This window comes from Equus asinus, chromosome 8 (genome assembly GCF_041296235.1).
Source record: "Equus asinus isolate D_3611 breed Donkey chromosome 8, EquAss-T2T_v2, whole genome shotgun sequence".
In the NCBI taxonomy this organism is placed as follows: Eukaryota; Metazoa; Chordata; class Mammalia; order Perissodactyla; family Equidae; genus Equus; species Equus asinus.
In genome coordinates, this window is record NC_091797.1 from 78,623,615 (window position 1) to 78,643,365 (window position 19,751).

Consider the following 19,751-nt stretch of genomic DNA (forward strand, 5'->3'; position numbering starts at 1 on the left):
CAGTCATGGTCCCCCTCTACTTCTGCCTTCTGCTTCCTAAGGCTCAAGGACCAGACCAAAAGACCCACTGCTATAACGGCAGGGCCATTCAGCTGCTCTGAGGTTGATGCTTTATGCTTAATTTCTATTGCTGCTTTTATAGGACCCCACCACCACCACCACCACCACCACCACCACCACCACTACCACCACCAGATGTGTCTGGTGATAGAAGGGAAGAAGAAAAGTGGGGTTCTCTTGTGGCTGCCATATGCATATGAACATGTATAAAAAGTGGTCAAACCCAGATGAGGGTCCTGCTTCTGGTTTATATACAATAATTTAATCAGTTGTATACATTTAATACCTAAAAAATTAATTCACAATCAAAGTCCTTCATGCATTTTATGAGGAAGTTCTGGATTAAAATGATGGTCAACCAGATGTAGCTTTTGCCTGGGAAGAGGATAACATTTTCTGTTGGAGAGTCATCAGTGCCTGTGGTTCACACTCCCTTAAATTTTTAGTTTCTTCGTGGTCTCAAGTCTTTTTTTCAGCAGCTCCCCAATTTCCAGAAGTGAGTGTAGATAACTGCTCTGCACCTTCCCTTGCACAGTCTTTGAAAATTTTCTCTCTTCCTACAAAGGAGACAAGAATTAGTGGTCTTGCTCAGAAAGCATTCCCCCAGATTATGGTTCCTCAGATACAAGTTAAAATTACCATTACCTTTGGTCTTACTGCAAGCTCCATCAGAATACAGTGAGTCATTTTCAATTTCATAAAATGAAAAGAAGGCTAAAGCTCATCACACATGTATATTTTTCCGTGTGATTTTTCACTGAGACCCTGTTGCTTTAGCAGCATTATTCTTTCAAGTAACCTTTGTTTGTAAAGTCGAAAACCTGAGATTTCTGATTACTATTTTTCATCAAGAAAAAAGGTAGGGGCCGGCCCCCCGGCCAAGTGGTTAAGCTCGTGCCCTCCGCTTCAGCGGCCCAGGGTTTCGCGGGTTTGGATCCTGGGTGCGGACATGGCACTGCTCATCAAGCCATGCTGAGGTGGCATCCCACATGCCACAAGTAGAAGGACCACAACTAAAAATATACAAATATGTACTGGGGGGCTTGGGGAGAAAAAGGAAAAATAAAATCTTTAAAAAAAAAAAAAAGAAAAAGAAAAAAGGTAAGTAATTATTACTAAGTAGTTTGGACATAAAATTGCTATTATTTTGTTATCAGCTGTACAAAATGGAAAAATTGAGATTTCTGATTATTAGTTTCATTGGAAAAAAATTAGAAATTTATTGTTAATTTGGACATTATCACAGTCACTTCTTAAAGGCATCAAATTTACCAGTATCATCTTTTCTAGTTACAATATTGACAAGTCTCCCTCCATACTGACAAAGTCCATGGGTTCTAGAGGCCAAACGACTAAAAAAGACCAGAGCTTTCCTAAGCCTACTCAAATATGTGAGTTAAATACTGATGCATATTTGACCTGTGGTAGAGACCACAAAAAGTGAAGGGGATGGAGTGTTCAAACACAGAAAGGAGGTTGGCTGAGAAGTGGTTAGATCTACATGAAGTTGGCAGAATTGCAAAGCCCAGAAGAAACCAGGTAAGCACACCTTATGACCCAACATGTGCATCAGAAGGTATGTACAAATACATTTCAATACTATACGTAAAAACGAATGTACAGAAACAACCTAAAATGTCCAATGGTTCTGGTACGTTCATATTTTGAATACTATACAGCTGTCTAAAAGAATAAGATTGATCTATATGCATTAGCCTGAACGGATCTCTTGAATATAAGGTTGAGTGAAAAAAAAAAAGCCAAGCTTCAGAATAGTATATCATTTACTTTTAAAAACCTAACAGGTATCAGAGTACCTTATAAAGTTACATTAAAACCAGATGGTTTTAGAATTTAAAAGATACAAATAGTATTGTGTATTTATAAGTATAAATGCAAAAAAGAAAAAAAGTCTTGGCACACAACCAGTTTCAATGGATACCCCTAGGGAGGAAGAGAGGGACCAGGACCAGAGGTGGCAGTCTAGAGGTCTTATTCATAGTGTTTCGAGTTTACAAAGAAAAGAAGGAAAGAAAAAAGAAATGAGCCTAATGGAAACGGAATTGAAGAGATTTTTTTTCTTTTACTCAAGGAAAGTCCCTAGCACTATACGGATCCTGTATTTGATGACGAGTGCTGCTCAGTCTATTATATGTACTGTGACTTTAACACAAGTAGGCAATATAATGCCACTACTATTTTGTTTAATCTTCACTATAATCCTATGAAGTAGATATTATTATCACTTCCGTTTTACAGATAAAGCAAGTGAGGCCCAGAGAGGGCAAGTGACTTTCCCAAAGTCAAAAGATGAGGACAGAGCCAGGGCTTGAAAAACCTAGAGTAGCTCAAAGTTAAGCATAACTTTGACAATAATCAAAACGAGAAATCTCATACTTCATTTCAGGAGGCAGACAGATCTTTTAACAAGAACAACCACTCAATAGTCTGGACAAAAGCAGGGCTACTGTGCCTGTCACTCGTGTACCTGACAGTCCTTCCTACATACCATGTGCTCTGGCTCTGCCGACTGACTCCAGGTGCCCCACACAATTCACTTTCCTGCCTCTGTGCTTTTGTCTTTTTTTGTGTGCTTTTGCCTCCTTCTGCTTGGGATTCCTTTCCTCCATTCTTGTCTCCCTGGTCAAAACTTCTTAATCCTCAAATGTCCCCTCTCCAGTGAGACTCTTTGACTCGCTCAGATTTTTGTGCCTATAGCATATTTCCAATTTAGTTAAGTAATTTGTATGTTATCTCTCTACAGTGAGGTCTCTGATCACTGTATTTCTGCAAGCATTTAGCCCAACAACAGTTAGCTCAATAAATTTATATCTACTTATTGAAAATCGTAAATGTACTCAGCAAAGCCCAACCACATGAAATAATGTGACATTTGTTCAAGGGTGCGATCTTTAAGATTTTTTCATTTTCTTTTTTTAAATAGGTACTGTAATTTTAAGTTTTGTTTTTCTTTGGTATTCACTCAAGGGGATGGGAGTTTGGAGTAGAAAATGAGTTTGGGTTTGGTCTAAAAATTAAAAAGTTAAACAGCTCAAAATCTACTACAAATTTTCAGATTTCTTTGTAGAAGTGTTCCAAAAGTACCAGCAAGTCTCTCTCCTTTCAGAGTGGTGTGCAAGTGGGAGGTAGAAGGCAAGAATCCTACCTAGGATGCACCTATTTCTCAAGAATTCAATTACTAGGCCTTTACTGGGTACCCAAGTTCCTTGATGTCATAAAGGCTAATGGCAGATACAAACGTATTACTAGAATACAGAAGAGGGACAGGTGGAGATGGTTCTGGATGGTGGGACTGGGACTGATTGATTTGGGGCTGGGAACTGGGAGGTGCTATTCTGTTTTCTAATTCTCTTATAGTGAACATACATTTTGTATGTCAAGAAATAGTGAAATACTACATAGCAGTTAAAAAGAATAAGGTAGATAAGTACTCATATGTAATGATCTCCTAGAGACTAAGTACAAAAAGCAAGAGACAAAACCACGTGTATAGTATGTTATCACTTGTGCATTATTAAAGGTGAGAAGTGGCAGGGAAGGCAGACATAATATGCTTATACTTGGGTTATCTAACTCAGGAAGATCACACAAGAAACTACTGATAATAGCAGTTCCTCCTTGGAAAGGGAGCTAGGGAATGGGTTACATTGGGAAGGAGATATTTCACTGTATACTTTCTTTATTCTTTGAAGTTTTTTTACCATGTGCATATTTTACTTTCAAAACAATGTAAGGCTTAAAAAAAGGAAGACAAAAAATACTAAAGAACTAAATAATCCATCAATTAGTATTTCTAATCACCACTGAAGTCTATATTCATTCTAATGTACACAGGAAAACAGCTGACGTTTTTGTTTGGCTAAAACTAAACTTCTAGTTTCATATCTCAACACATCTCCTTTCTTTAATCAGTCTTTGGAAATGTAAAATGTGCTGAGGCATTCCCACAGTTAAGCCCCTTGTTCAAAGCACTAACTTGTTAACGTTTTACAAAAGAGGGGCTTGCAATCTTTAAAGCTGGTGTGGCAAGCAGGATTCCATTCATTCCTTTCCCCAGGAAGGTCTGGGGAGAGGTCTCAGGCTAGGATGATGGCTGCCCTCAGATTATTGGACAAGTTCCCTCATCAGCAGAGGCTTTAGGTTAGACAAAGTACTCAAGGGAAGCATTCCCTCAAGATCAGAGTTTCATCACTGGAGCAACTAGCTAGAAACAGGTGGCTCCACCATCGCCCTTCTGGCTCCTATCAAAATCATAAACCGAGTTACTCCAGGCTAGTGAATGTTAACTCACCTGACACCATTAAATCTTCAATTATTTCAGACTGAAAGCTTTTCTTTAATTTTTAAAAAGAATCCACATTTTAAAGGCAAGACTGAACAGGGATTTTGCTAACAGAATTTTAAGAAACTAGCCTAAAATAATTATCAGGAGAAATCAGATGACTGGTACCTTTGATTCCATACTTGGTTCCATTCCTTTTGGGCTGCCTTGCTCTAATCTAATTATTACTGACATCCAGTATTATCTCCTTTCTCAGGTGATAACTACTGCAGTGGCAAAGAAGCCAGCAAACCCAGCAGCAGGTAAATTTTCACCCAACGAGATTGTTGCTGGATCTCAAACATAGGGCTGGTTTCCTCTGGCACTCAAAACAGGGACAGTACCAATTCCATTCCTCATCAATTCATCATGAGTATTCACAGTAAAAGAACAATCCCAAAAATGTATACAAAGGAGGGATGGGGCAGGGGGAAATGAAGAGAGAGGGAAACCCACTACCACCGACAACACAACAAAAAACTACTGCCAGGCACCTTCTAATCACAAGTCCTGTGAAGAGAGAATGTTGAATTGAAAATTAACTTGTCCTTGTGATAAAGAACATCTGAATATCTATATATAACTAATTGCTGATCGCCTACAGTCTCTTACCAGTGAGAGAGAAGTGTCTTCTAAAATAAGTTCTTCAAGTTTAAGTGCAATTAGATGTGTTTCAAGCCCTTTAATATGATCCACAACATTGGAAATTAAAGTCTGAATCCCAGTAACATAGTCTTGGAAACTGGTAAAGACAGGTGGCTGGAAAAAAAGATTTTTAAAAAGGTTTAAAGATTATCAAACACATGTGCCATGCTTACATCACATAAGCTATACTAATTTCATGCTATGGTATTACTTAATGCTGTTAACAATAACAGGGATGGATACAGTGTTGGATATAAAAATCTCTCAAACCAAGGTAAATTTAATTGCCACCAAATAATGCTAACTCAGCAATGATGACTTAAGCCATTTTTTTAAAAATGAGGTTTTATTTCATTCTGGGGAACTGCAGATGGAAACAAACAGAAAATATCTTAGTTAATCATTACTCAGCTTTGGGCTGAGGATCTCCTGGAACACTAAAGGAGAGGAGAGGAACCAAGACTTCATTTCTTCTTTTTTGTGACTTGAGATTTCCTCTAATGTTAATAACGGAAACAAAATATTCTAAGTCCTAATGGAAAAAATAATGGGTGACAACAGCCAAGAAAATTATGAAAAGGAGTAATTAAGGAGAACTTGCCCTAATAGATATTAGAGTATATTATAACGTTACATTAAATCCAGATGGTACCTAAGTATCTAAGTAAACTGACAAAGAGTGAAAAGAAATAAGTCCCAAGACAGCCTAGAAAATATAGGGGAATTTAAATAGCGGCATTTCAAAACAGTGGTTTCAAGTGGATGACTGGTACTGAGATAACTAGCTAGACATTGGAAATATAAAATAAATAAAATAGTAAATACTGAAATAAATTCCAGATAGATTAAATACTTAAATTAAAAAAAAGAAAAAATCCATTGAAGCACCAGAAGAAAATTCAGGTAATGACTTCTGCAATCATAAATTGAAAAGGTCTTTCTAAACATTATGCTAAGCTAGGAATGATTAAAAAAATAACTTTTTAAAAAAATCACCATATTGATTAAAAAAATCACTCAAGTGAAATGACAAAGTGAAAAAAAAAACCTGTATCACATATGATAGAGGATTAATAACACTGTTAAGAGACAAATAGCTCAAAACATATCAATAGGAAAAATATTACTACACAAGAGGAAACTTAGGGAAAAACTGGAACAGAAAATACAACAAAGAAATCTCAGCAACATATGATACAATTCAAAAGAACAGGTAAACACAAGAAACCTAGCCAATCAACTAGTAAGGCTAGCGTTTCACTCAAGAAATCTTCTTTGAAAGTTCAACATCAATAGAATTTTTTAAATGCAAATTAGAAAAAAAGGGAATACTAATATTTGTCTATCAGATGGGTAAGGATACAGACACACCAACACTGTTGAGGAACGTAAAAATGTATGTACACAGTAATTTCAGATCTATGAGATATTCTAAGGAAATCATATTATAAATTTGTGTATTTGTCCATATTTTAAAACAGTACTATCTATTTTTAAAAAATCAGAACAAAATATTCATCAATGGGAATAAGTTATGGTATATTAATACAACAGGATGGCCTAGAACCATTAACAGTAATGAGATATATCTATATTTACTGAAATGAAGAGACGTCCAAGATACCCTGTTACGTGAAAATAATGAAAAACAGGCATGTTGCAGAACCTTCCATAGAGCATGATTCTGGTTTGTTTGCAGTGGCTATTCCCTGGTTGGTGGGAATACAGGTGATCGTCACTTTACTCACACCTTCAGGTTACTTTGATAATCAGAAAAATAGAAAAGCTATTCTCATTTTTGGAAATCACAAAAGCAACAACTACAAAAGCCCCACAAAATCCAAATACCAAAAAGCTAACTGTCAAGTTCTAGGAATGTAGGCTTTCATTAGAAGAGAGAATAAGAGAGCAACTCCAATTATACTTTCAAACTTTGCACTCATGATCTATTAAATTATCTTCAAAAGAGTGAAGGAGAGAAGTTCTTCCATTTAGGTCCGCATCCAAATCTAAGTACCCTTTGTTTGTGCATGAATGGTGACGCCTAGCACAGTGTCAAGTCTAAGCAATTCCTGAATTGTTACTGAATTCTGCAGGAAGTCAGTATTACTAAGACCATCAACATTTTCAAATGACAATGGTTATTATGTTGCTACAGTCAACAGAAATCCTCCATTAATAATGATAGGATAAATTCAAACATTAATAAAACAGCATGTCATGGAGAGAATGAATCCTAAATAATTTTCCTTACAAAAAGGACACAAATTATGTTAATGTTTTACATATTCAAAAATTAAGTTAAATCAGATGGGAGGAAACTCCAAAATCAAATACAAACAGAAATAAATGAACGTTACTTACATCACACTAAAAATATAATCTCAGTTTTTAATTCCAGTGGTTTTACAGAGTACCTCAACTGTCTACAGTCACTAGAACATATTCTAAGGACAAAAAAGAACTGCAAAGAATTTCAATGTTTGAAATTTGAATTTAGTGGGTTTGTTATTTACTGGGTTTGTAGTGGAACTGATGTACTAATTCCAAAACTTTAGTATTTATTATAAAACAGCAAATGAATAAATATATTGATGCTGCTGGGAACCAAGGTTCTCACTCTGCAAAAAAGAAGCTTCAAATATGGAATGAGGGAAGGAATGGAAGGAAGAACACTAGGATGTTGGACTGAAACTAAAGGTATCAGTGAGAATTATTTAAAACTCTGCGTGTTTGTGTGTGTAAATAAATGTCCTGTCTCTCTCCACTGACATAAACTAGAAGCAATGAAACTCCAACAGCAATTAGTACACCTAACACCTAGATCTTGGTTTTGAAATACCATTTCCCCTACCAGAACCAGGGCTCTTCAGAAAAATGTATGATTTTAGTTCAATGGGAAAGTGCTTGGAGCATTTTTGCTGTTCCAGAAAGTAAAGGCCCAAAAACTGATGAGGACATGTTCAAGGATAGGAAATAGCTTATAGTAGCTCCCATTTGCCAAAAGAAATGCTTCAATTGAGCATCCCAAAAAAACTGATGATAATAGATTATGAGGTAAATTTAAAAGAGAATGAGTGATAGATAGTGATATTAAAAATATACATACAAATATATATATACATGAATGGGGGTGGGACAGCTCTATTTTACAGAATAATGCCAGCTAATAAATGATAAAAGAGTCACAGAATTTTTTAAAATCACCGTTGTGGAACCATCAATGTAATAAATGATTCACGCAAGTTAGACTAACAATGGATGCTAAAACCAATGGGTAAAAGGCTAGTGGGGAATAGGATTTTCACAGCCTTAAAGCATCATCCCATAGATTACTTTTTAATTACAGGGGAGAAAAGGCACCTTTAGAATGAAGAAATCCAGTAGACACTTCTTTTATCAAGTAATTAAATTGGAAATCACGAATAATAGGACATAACAACATTGGTGCCTGCTGATTTAATTTGCTAAAAAGGACACAGCATTTATGTTTAATCTAAATCTTTTTTTTTTCTTGCTGAGGAAGATTTGCCCTGAGCTAACATCTGTGCCAATCTTCCTCTTTTTTTAGCTTGAGGAAGATTAGCCCTAAGCTAACATCTGTGCCAATCTTCCTCTATTTTCCATGCATGTCACTGCCACAGCATGGCTGACAAGTGATTTGAGTCCATACCAGGGATCCAAACTCGAGAACCCAGGCAGCTGAAACTGAGTTCATTGAACTTAACCACTATGCCACAGGCCCAGCCCATTTAATCTAAATCTAAGGAAACAATTAGCCAAATCCAGATTGTGGGACATTCTACCAAAACCTTAGCTAGACTCCTTAACAATAAAGACAAAACAAAAGACTAACGAAGTGTTCTAGATTAAAAGGAGGGTAAAGAAATATGATAACTAAAAGCCACGTCAGATCCTCAGTAGGATTCTAGTATTTTGGAAAAGACTATAAAGGACATAATTGGGATAAACTGGGGAAATCTGAATATGGCCATTATATTATCATTGTATCAATATTAAATTTTGTGAGTGTGAAAATTTCTTGAGTATTGTGGTTTTGCAGGAGACTGCCCTTGCTCTATCCTGGTGTGTTAAGAAGTATCATGAAGTCTGTAGTTTTCTTCAACAAATGAGAGAAAGAAAGAAAGCAAATATGGCAAATTGTTAACTGTGATGATCTAGGTAAGGATATCTGGGTGTCATTATACTAGTCTTTCAGTTTTTCCATAGATGTGTAATAAAAAAAAAGTTGGGGGGGAGAAAACAAATTGAGTAGAGGATCCTAAGGTCTCTTACAACATGCAAGAAAACAGTGAAAAGCAGCAGCTGCACAAGGCCAGATTGTTACGTGTGTTTTCTCTGTTATTACCATGATGATGCTGGTTTCTTTTTTCTTCTTTTTCTTTTTCTGTAAATTTAATTTGTATGGTCGCAGGACACTCTCACAGTAACTAGACACCCAAAGGATAATAGAAATAGTCTGAAAGAGGAAAAATTGCAAAATCATCAATAAGGATTACACTAAAAAAATCTATCAGGAACAGTTAAAGGTTATGGATTAAACAAATTCTAACTGACACTTCTTCTATGCAAATCCCTTCAGTTTCTCCTCTTAACTCTCCACTCCCTAATTTCTTTGATCACCACATTGATTCAGGCCTTCATCATCTCCTGCTCAGAATACTGTAACGGCTTAAACCTTTATCCTTTCTTCTGGCTCTTCCAGGTCTAAACCCATCCACTCAGCCCAATTTCCTTTCACTTCCCTGTAGGAAGCGAGGATCTATTAACACACTTTTCAGTCAAGTAAAAAGTCAGAATTCTTAGGCATGGGATCCACAGGTTCTTTACAATATACCTCTCCCCATCCACCTCTCCAGCCAGGTAAGACACTGCCTCACCTGCAAACCTTAACTTAAATATATATGGAGAAATCTCCCCAGTTGGTCAGCACATATCCTCCTCCCTTGTATTAAGTTGGGTGTTTACATGCCTTCTCCCATGCTACAGTGTGTGCCTGTAGGTATCCACGCAATTATTACTCATTCGTTCAGTGTCTTAGACACTGACAACGTGCCAGTCAACAAAACAGAGAAGAACCGCCCTCAGGAAGCTTACAGACTAGTAGGAAGAGAAAAGTAAACATGACAGAAATAAAAGGAAAGATGATGGATTATGAGCATTCGTGATCCTCCTCTTCTCTCTGGCTATCTAGAATTTTGCTACGTCAGCTCCTGGAATTCTCCTTTGGAATGCAGAATCTGAGTAATTAGTGAATAGCAACAACAAGTAAAAGGAGCTGGAGGAATTAACTTAAATTACATAATACTTGAGTCAGAAAGGAGAATGAACAGAAAACAGCTAGATTTGGAGTGAATCTGAGCAATCTTTGAAGAATGGTAAAGCAAATTTCACGAAGTTTTATCTAAGCATTATGAATGAAATCTTAGTATTCTTGGAAGGAGCTGATTCAGAAAACGATTTACAATGCCTTTCAATTAACAAAAGGCAGGGTTGGGGGATTAAATTACAGGCATAAGGTGCCTATTACTTGTTCATTTTCGAAAAATTAATCCTGCATACAATTAAGGAAAATCGAGTTTTTCAGGAAGAGAACAAAAACATACCTCAACAAAGAAGACTAGATTTTCTAAAAGAGCAGGATTTGTTTTCAAGTTACCATCTTTAACTTCTAAGAGGTCACCTTTAGATTTACTGAAAACATCTGAAAACAGAAAAATATTTTATGGTTTTATTGAGCTTTTGTTTCAATGCTATTTTTAGGAACACAACACACAATCTAATAAAGACTAAGCAAATATAAAAGCTTAATCCAGAAAGCTGCCCCCACAACAATGAACCAAACAACAAGGATATCTATTTTAAGCTCTTTAAAAAGCCATGTGACTATTGCTATTGTCTTCAAAATATAAATGATGGCCCTATAAATTACATATTCTAGGGTCTAAACAGCAGCCTTTCTACAAAATAGACTATTGGCATAATAAAATTAAGACTCAAAGTGAATGATTTAGAAGAACTTGTGCCATTATGGAATAAAAGACCAAAGTGCATAGTAGAAATGCACCTTCATAACAAATACCATGTTTTATTCTCATAACCTTGATCATCTTTTAATTTGCATTCTTCATTTGGGCAATTAAATAAATGACCATTTAGGCTTCTGAAAAGAAAGATCCTCATAGGTTTGAAATGCATTTATGTACCCTTTTACCAAACAATTCTATTTTTAGGAATTTAATCCCAAGGAAATACTCAAATAAGTACCCAATCACTTATGTCCCAAGATGTTCATTTCAGTATTGTTATATTGTTAGAAATAACTCAAGAGCATAATATATTATATACCCAATAGGCAAGTACATAAATAAATTTGGCACACTGATACATTACTGTGGAATATTATGTAGCCCTTAGAACGAACGGGATATATATATATATAACCGACATGGTAAGGTGTCCAAGATAACAAAAAATTGAAGTGAGAAAAGCACGTATTATAGCTTTCATATGTTAAAAAACAAATCAGTACTGTATAATTCCATGTACACATGTATGGCTGTTTAGGTGGCATCTAAGAGTATAGACTCCAAGTACTTCCCTCTGGGGGGGGTGGGGCTGGGAAAGGGGGAAAGACCATACCCACCTGTGTACTTTTTATAATAAGTATCTACTGCTTTTGTAATCAAAACTCTTTAAACTTAAAAGTAAGTCTTTAAAAATACCAAAAGTATGCATTATTATTTTCAAATCCTCTTGCAAGTTTCTACCAAAAAAATGAGCTATTGTTAGACAATGAGATACAATACAGGAATCCACAGTAAGAGCACTCACCTTTTAATTGTTCTAGTAAAGACTTAAGACTATTCTCTACTCGCTCCTGGATCTCTGTTGTATCCTCTAAAATTTAAAAACAAAAAATGAAAAACTTCCCATTTATTTTTTTAGTAAGATAAAGAAGCAAAATCAATAACTCCAAGAAAGTCAAGGGCAAGGACATTTTCTTTTCTCTTAAGACCCAGAGGCACCTAAATTCCATCACTGAGAGACAGGCAGAAAGATGAAGTAAAGGAAAAGGAAAACGAAGGAGGAAGGGGAAGAGAAAAGGGAAAGAAAGGCATTAATTACCTTTCCACTTTCAAAAGTACTACCTCAAATTCTCTGGGAGGACTTGAAATCTATGTACTTCAAATACTCTAAATGACGAGATCTATAAACCTTATGATTTAGGGGGAAAAAAAGTATGGGATATTTGTGATTCTCACTGGCTTAGGAAAAAACTCTTCTCCACAAAGTTTAGCGCTTCATTTTTAAGCAAAGAATTCAATCTGAAATCCAACAATATTTTAACAAAATAAGGAATTCTTCAACTTTTGGACCTAATAAGTGATTTTAAATATGGAAAGGGCTTAAGTTTCTAAAACATTACCTTGTAACCTATGAATGTACCTTCTTGGATATTAAACCAGACATTTCCCGAACAGCTTCCATCTCTTCCAAATTTTTCCAAATATGTGAGGTTATATATATTTTGTTGCATTTACTAAGTTTTCAATGACAAAGACCCAATTTATACACCCATGCAAGTGTATACTTACGTAAACCATTGGTGTCCAGCTCATAAATATCACTAACAAGATAAAAAGAACTGGTCTGACACTGAGAACAGCCAGAATTAAAGAATCCAGCCATTCTGGTAGGTACAGGACCAAGGAAAGGATACTGGAAAAGAAAGGAAAAAAAGAAATGTCCTTTGAATATATCTAAATTTATACAAAATAAGAAAACGAGGAAATATAACTACTGGATAAAAATCTATCTCAGTGATTAAGTTACAAAACACTGGTCAGCAAACTAATAATAATTAAATCGTGGTGAAAACAAAAACGCCGTATTAATTTGTTGATGACTATTAAAGATGTACCGTCATGAAAAAAGCTATTTTGCTTCTCCTCACCATCCACTTTGGATAGCAAAATTCATCTTTTCCCTATAGATGCCACAAACTAGAACAAAATACTGTTCTTCACTATTCACCCACCCCAAATTCCTCTTTTTAAAAAGAGAAGTCATAGATGATTGCAGCTGTAATGGTAAATACATATTGATGATACCTGAATTTCCTTCTCAATAAATCGCTTTCCCATCTCCATGGCGACCTCAAGCTGTTGAAGTAGCAAACGGAGAATATCAATTCGGGAGGATACACCGTTCTCAGTGGTCTTCTCCGAGTTCTTTGGCTCCACAGGGTGGTTAAGACTTGGAAGCCCACTGATCAGCCTCAATGTTAAAGAACGGATTTTTAACCACAGGGTCTCCTCCTCCAAGGAAAGTTTCTTATGTTCTTCAGAAACATCCCTTAAAAAGAAAGATCCCCACACCATCCATTTTATTCAATGTGTTACCTTTAATTCTTTCAAAGTTCATTTTCATCAGTCAAGACACCTTTGAATGGTCCCAGTTTTCATTTACTAGCTGAACGATCTTGGACAAACCAAAATCGTCCAAGTCCCCAGGACAGTATCCAGCAAATTGGAATGATAAACTCCCCAATATGTCATTTCCCTCTATTTCTCCTATTTCAACAAAATACATGATATAAAAATTTCAAATGACAGAAAAGTAAAAATTAGAAAGAATGTGCCCCAATAACCAAACACTCACAATATTAACAAGCCTGGTACAGATGCCTTCAGATTTCTGCAATACAATGTACAAAAATGCAACTGAAAATATTTCTATACTTTAATATATTTTAAACAAATGAGTTGACAGTATTTATACTATTTTGCAAACGGCATCTTTTTATGACAGTGTGTGCAGGAAAAAGTTAACATAGCAAACCTGAGCCTATTATCTTTAGAAGGGCGAGCTCGCAAGGTTTGCCCTCGGCTGATGTCTGGCAAGTTGGCACTCCAACCAGTGCCTAAATGATAAGAGTGGCTCACTAGGCCTAGAGGGTTTGTTCAAATCATATGGTTTATAGTGAACACCTGCTTTCCTTTTGGGAGTCTAAAATGTTGGTACACGCTAGACAGAAGGTACCTATGTAACCAGCCAATAAAAACCTTAGCACCAAATCTCTAATGGGCTTCTCTAGGCAGAAACATTGCACTTGCATCACTGCATTTTCTCACTGCTGGAGAAAGGAGCACATGTGGTATGTCCCATCACAGAAGGGAGAGAGCACTGAAGTCTGTGCGTAGAGTTCTCCAGACTTCACCTGTCTTTTTCCTTTGTTGATCCTGTCATGCATTCTTTTGTTATAATAAACCTTAGCTGTGACTGCAACTATATGTTAAGTACCATGAGTCCTAGCAAATCACTGAATGTCATCTTGGCAATCCTCAAATAACAGTATATTCAGAACTCCCACATATACATATCTCTGCATGTTTGTGCACTTGTTTCCTTAGGTTTCACTTTCCTAGAAGACAGAATTGCTCAATTAAATGGTATATGGAGGGGCCGGCCCCGTGGCCAAGTGGTTAAGTTTGTGCGCTCTGCTTCAGTGGCCCAGGGTTTCGCTGGTTCGGATCCTGGACTCAGACATGGCACCGCTCATCAGGCCATGCTGAGGCGGCATCCCACAAAGCACAACCAGAGGTACTCACAACCAGAATATGCAACTAAGTACCGGGGGGCTTTGGGGAGAAGAAGAAAAAGAGAAAAAAGAAGATTGGCAACAGATGTTAGCGCAAGTGCCAATCTTTAAAAAACAAAAATGGTCTTTGGAACTTTCAATCTTGATACATATCACTAGTTTCCTATAGGAAGGTTATATAGTTTTACCCCCATGTAAATGCACAACAACCATTTTCCCCACAATCTTGTTGAGCACAAGTATTAATCTTTTTTATCTTTGTCTGACAGGTTAAAAAAAACTCTTCACTGCTTGTAAGGTCCATTTCTTTGAACTTCCTGTTAAGCCCTTTGCCCAGTTTGTTTTCTAGTTATCTTCTTGATTTATTAAGAGTTCTCTCTACATATGGAGGACATTAATATACATGAAATAATTTACCACATATCTTTAGAACTTGTTAAATTTACTTCTATATAGAAAGCTAATATTTACAGAGGTCAAATTCTTTGTTTCTAGATTTGATGTAATGCTAAGAAACCATTTAAAAATATTTTTTATATTTCTTCTATAATTTCTAAGGAGTTTTAGCATATAATCTTTAACGCATCTGGAATCTGTTTACATGTATACTGTGAAGGAGGATCTAACTTTTAGATTAGCCAGTAATCTCAACATAGGGGTGAGATTGATTTTCTTCCCTTGGTTTACCTATATTTTCTAGCCCTTACAACAAACATGTTATTATATTTGTGTAAAAAAAGAGATTTTTTTTTTAGATTCTTAGATTCATCCTAATTCTTTAAAAATAAATTGCTTTAAGTTAAATTCTAATTACCTGTCTTTTGGATCCCAGCTGAAGAAAACATTTAAGTCCCTGTTGTCTCGCAAGGCTTCCCATGGAATGTCATCTTCTTCTGGCCGAAGATTCATTGACTTTATACTTTCTGCTAAGCTGGTTGATCTGTGATATAGAAAATTTATTTATGTATTATTTCAATAGTAAAACAGCAATGAAAACATATTAGCCAGGACTTTGCTTTACTAAAAAGAAGGAAGGGAAAGAGGAGGGGAGGAAGGAAGGAAGGATTTACTACTAAGAAGTAAAGGCTCATATAAGGTGAAATGGAACCACACACAGATCATGCTGGCCTGCTACACAGCAAGAGAAAGGCATCTGGAAGCTCAAACAAAAGAAAGTAGATCAGCACTAATTCCTGAAATCCCATGTGTGCAGGGGAAGGAGAACCCTGCAAACACCACGTGGACCAGGGTGATGACCATGGTCTAGCTGGCTTCTACATGGAACCTTAGATGGTGCTGGAAGTACTCTATCATTGCCCATGACATGCACCAGGTTCTTTCCCCTTTCTTCCCCATCCCCCTACTTTTTCTTTGTTTTCCATTTTTCCTTAGCATAAGCCTGCTAATGTCACCCATGAGCCCAGTAATGGCTCTCAGCATCCAATCTAATCTCTTAGTTACCTTTTAGCTCTGATGTAATACTTACATATTTGCTTCAAGTAGAAGGTCTAACAACATCCGTTCAGTACGGACTTGTGCAAAATGAAGAGAATTATTCAGCCTGTTCCTAAAAGCGATAAACTCTGGAATCTTCTCAAATGCACCATATTTGTAAGCTTGAATAATATATTCTGAGGTCTGGGAAGGAAAGACACCACCTCGGTATAAATATTTCACAGGTCACGCAAAGAAGGCAAACTTTGCCAGCCAAAACAAAACACTCAAACTAAAATTAAGTAAGATGCTGAAACTAATCTTTAAAGGTCTTGGTCATCAAGTAGAATATCAGCTTTCAGAAATTATATTTTTCTCTTTCCTATTCCAGAGTCAAATGTCTTCTTTACTGATATTACTAATTATGACACCCAGCTGCTGCTACCACTGCACAGACTTTCTCTGAGCAGTTATGTCTTTCAATTCAACAGGACTGAAGGTTTCTTTATACCACATCAGTCAAATGTTTGGTTAGTGCCATTATGGAAGGGATATTACTCCATGTTTTTCTGCATTTAAGATAAACTGTGTTTTGTACAAAGGTTCCAAACCCACCAATAATATAACCACCCCACCACCACCCCAAATAAAAATCCTACTCCAGAAAAAAAGACAGGCTGCTCCTTGGTTTTATTTCTGAATACCATATCACAAACATAGGGCATATGTGCATTACATCGGATAGAAGTAAGACAACAAACAAAAGACCTATAAAAATTCATATCCTAATCCATTCTGAGGACAGAAAGACTTCAAGATTGTCCATCCAAACTACATAAGACCTCTGCTGGAAAATTCCATAAACAAGTAAGTGAAGGGAACTCTCACCGCATGTGCTTTAATTTTAGATTAATACATATATGCAGATGAAACATTGTGAACAGAGGCAAGGTAAAGAATTCTAAACAGAAATTCTGGCACAATAGAAGAAAATCTCAGGGAAGAACATTTCACGGGTGTGGGCCTATGCCATCAGGACCAGAAGTCAGGAGGGCACCTTTTTGGGCCAAAGAAAGTGTTAAGCTCAAAGCTGATGTCTGCCCCAAAGATCCTTTCTAGAAAAGCCAGTCTTTTTGCACAGCCTCAGTCAGCTCTGCCCCCATTTCCATTATGACCAAATAATTCGCCCAGTAGTAAAATAGGCCAATAGTCAACAACGTACCCTCTGATATACAGCCTCGCAGGGTTCATTTCAGGCCGTGGGATTGCGCCACGGGCGCTAATTCAACTGCATTCGATGCGGCTTTTAAACCCCCATGGGACACCTCGGCGAGCTGTTTGCCTGCAGTATCTGGAGAAATTAAAGACGGACGGACACAAGAAAATTAAAAAGATTACTTGTGATCCTGCAGGTTTAAAGAAGGACTATCTGAAAAAGCTCAAGTGTACCTTCTAGCTTGATTAAAGGACAGTGATAAGCCCCATCAGGAAGAGGCCAGGATACCCTGAACACGTATGCCTATCCGATGGCCTCTTAGCTTGGAAAACAGCAAGGTATACCATCAGCCCTTGCAATAGGAACTTACAGCTTGAAAAAACCAGCTGCTTAGGAACATATGATCCAGCAATTAATCAGGATAAAACATGATTTGGTGATTCCAATTAAACTGATCAATTATAGTTCCAAATCCTGCTATGATTAAAGGAAAGAACCCAGCCTTACCGCGTATAGGGGCAGTTTTAATTTCTACTGATCCATGGAACACCACTTTAGAAAAAAGGCAACAGCTTTTAAAAGAGAAAAATAAGGGGCAACAAAGAGGGAATGTGGTCTTTTAACAAACTCAGAAGGTAACGGTAGTTCTCTGGCTTCTCTTTTTAAGATAGTCCCCCTTTAATGCTGCAGTAAAGGAGCACTGCAGAGCTAGAAAAGGGCTTGGCAGCTACCAACAGGACAAAGGCTAAGAAAGTACAACGATTTGAAGAAACAACCCCTTATTGGAACTGCAGGCAAAACTGGAAGCCACAGGCACTTTAAAGACTTCTGAATATCAGAGAATGTTGTCCGTAACCATTTCTACTCATTTACGCACCGATGAGGCTATTTAGATCCCATATGGATTCCTGAAATGAACCCTGGTCACTGTAAAAATTAGCAAAATACATGGACATCAAATCCCTGAATAACGATCTTCATGAATACCTAAAATAGACACTTTTAAAAGGAAATTATTTTTTTAAGTAACTTTTGGAGACATGAAAATCTAGCTCTAATTCTTGTATTGTAAAAATCTATTTCAAAGTAAGATGACAGCAGACAATGACCTTTCCAGAAAGAAAATTCCTATGTAGACCTTAAAAATATAACTTTCAATCCCATAGCACAAAGCCTTACAAAGCAGAACACCAGATTTTCCATTTAAAAAATAAAAGTGTTCTTGCAAAGACCTAGGTGGGAACTGAAATACATCAGTCCCTCAAGGAGAAACCATCTGGGAATCCCAAAACTACCAGGAATAACAGACGTAGAGCACAGAGCTTTCGGTGTCCAGAGAGATGTTTCCAGCACTATCAGAAGGCTTAAGACATACAGTACAACACTAGAACTGTGATCCTTCTCAGCCTCACATTCCTATAGGAAACACTCCACACCACAGTCTTCATTTTCCTGTTCTGGGACTCAGGCCAGGCATTAAGGTTTAAGGTGTGTTTTCCTTGCTGCGTTGTGTTTTGCTTTTGCCTCCAGGACCCCCCAAAGATTATCTACTTTAACATGATTAAATAAGCTCTGTCTTCTTAGCTAGTGGTATTACAAGCAGAAAAGTCCTAGTCCCAGATCAACAAAATGCTTTAATTTTATCAGGTTCAGCATCACATACATTCGGATAAACTACATTTAGTCACTCTTGCCACACACAACCATCAGAAAACATCAAAGATACAAAAAGCCACTGAGGACAAGAGCCCCTCTCAAATCGCTCCTAGGGATCTCCTTTCTCTATTACAATACTTTGGGTTGTTTTATTTTGCTTTGTATGCATGTGTGTTTTGTTTTCAAAACAACTCTTCAGACATAGTATCTGTGGAAAAAAGTTAAAGCTTAATTTTTATTAGTATAAAATAATGCGACTTTATTGACTGAATCAGGAATATGGTTCTTGTAGAATGCTGGATAATTAAAAACTGGAGTAAAACCAGCCACCAGGCTTAGATTAATCACTTATTTACCCCTCCATTCCCACCTCAAAGCTATTTCAGAAACAAAACTTTGAAAAGGATTCTTCGGTAAATCAAACGTTTCTTTAATCTCTTCCTTAGAAATACAGAAATGAGAACCAGAATAATGAGATTTGAGGAACGCTTTTCTTTTCTTCTGAGTTAGTGAAACTTCTTGAAAAGAGAAGGACAAGCACAGATACTTGAACACACAGTGAAAACTGACAGATTTATAACTCAACTGCCCACTCACGCTAGATTTTAAACACCCAAGGTCCTAGAGATGCCCTTCTGACCTCTAAGCCAGGCCAGCACTTTCTGAGCGATATGTTCAAAGGCTAATGCCTACTTCCCTCTTTCCCTGATCAGGACCTACGGCACGAAATAGGGTCTGAACAGATAGAACAATCACTGTCGGGGAGGGGAGCT

At 36.8% G+C, this 19,751-nt stretch overlaps 1 protein-coding gene across 3 annotated transcripts in view; it reads right to left on the minus strand.

The window, feature by feature from the left end:
• Positions 1–289: 289 nt before the first annotated feature.
• NAA25 (N-alpha-acetyltransferase 25, NatB auxiliary subunit) overlaps positions 290–19,751 on the minus strand; it is a 65,749-nt gene continuing 46,287 nt past the window's right edge. For all 3 annotated transcript variants that reach the window (XM_014858651.3, XM_014858652.3, XM_070516067.1), the window contains 9 exons: positions 16,159–16,310; positions 15,487–15,612; positions 13,183–13,426; positions 12,667–12,790; positions 11,903–11,968; positions 10,675–10,772; positions 9,417–9,527; positions 5,015–5,161; positions 290–617 (listed from right to left, as the gene is read on the minus strand). In XM_014858651.3, coding sequence (XP_014714137.1) covers positions 495–617; positions 5,015–5,161; positions 9,417–9,527; positions 10,675–10,772; positions 11,903–11,968; positions 12,667–12,790; positions 13,183–13,426; positions 15,487–15,612; positions 16,159–16,310 — 1,191 coding nt within the window. In that variant the 3' untranslated portion in view covers positions 290–494. The remainder of the gene's footprint in view (positions 618–5,014; positions 5,162–9,416; positions 9,528–10,674; positions 10,773–11,902; positions 11,969–12,666; positions 12,791–13,182; positions 13,427–15,486; positions 15,613–16,158; positions 16,311–19,751) is intronic.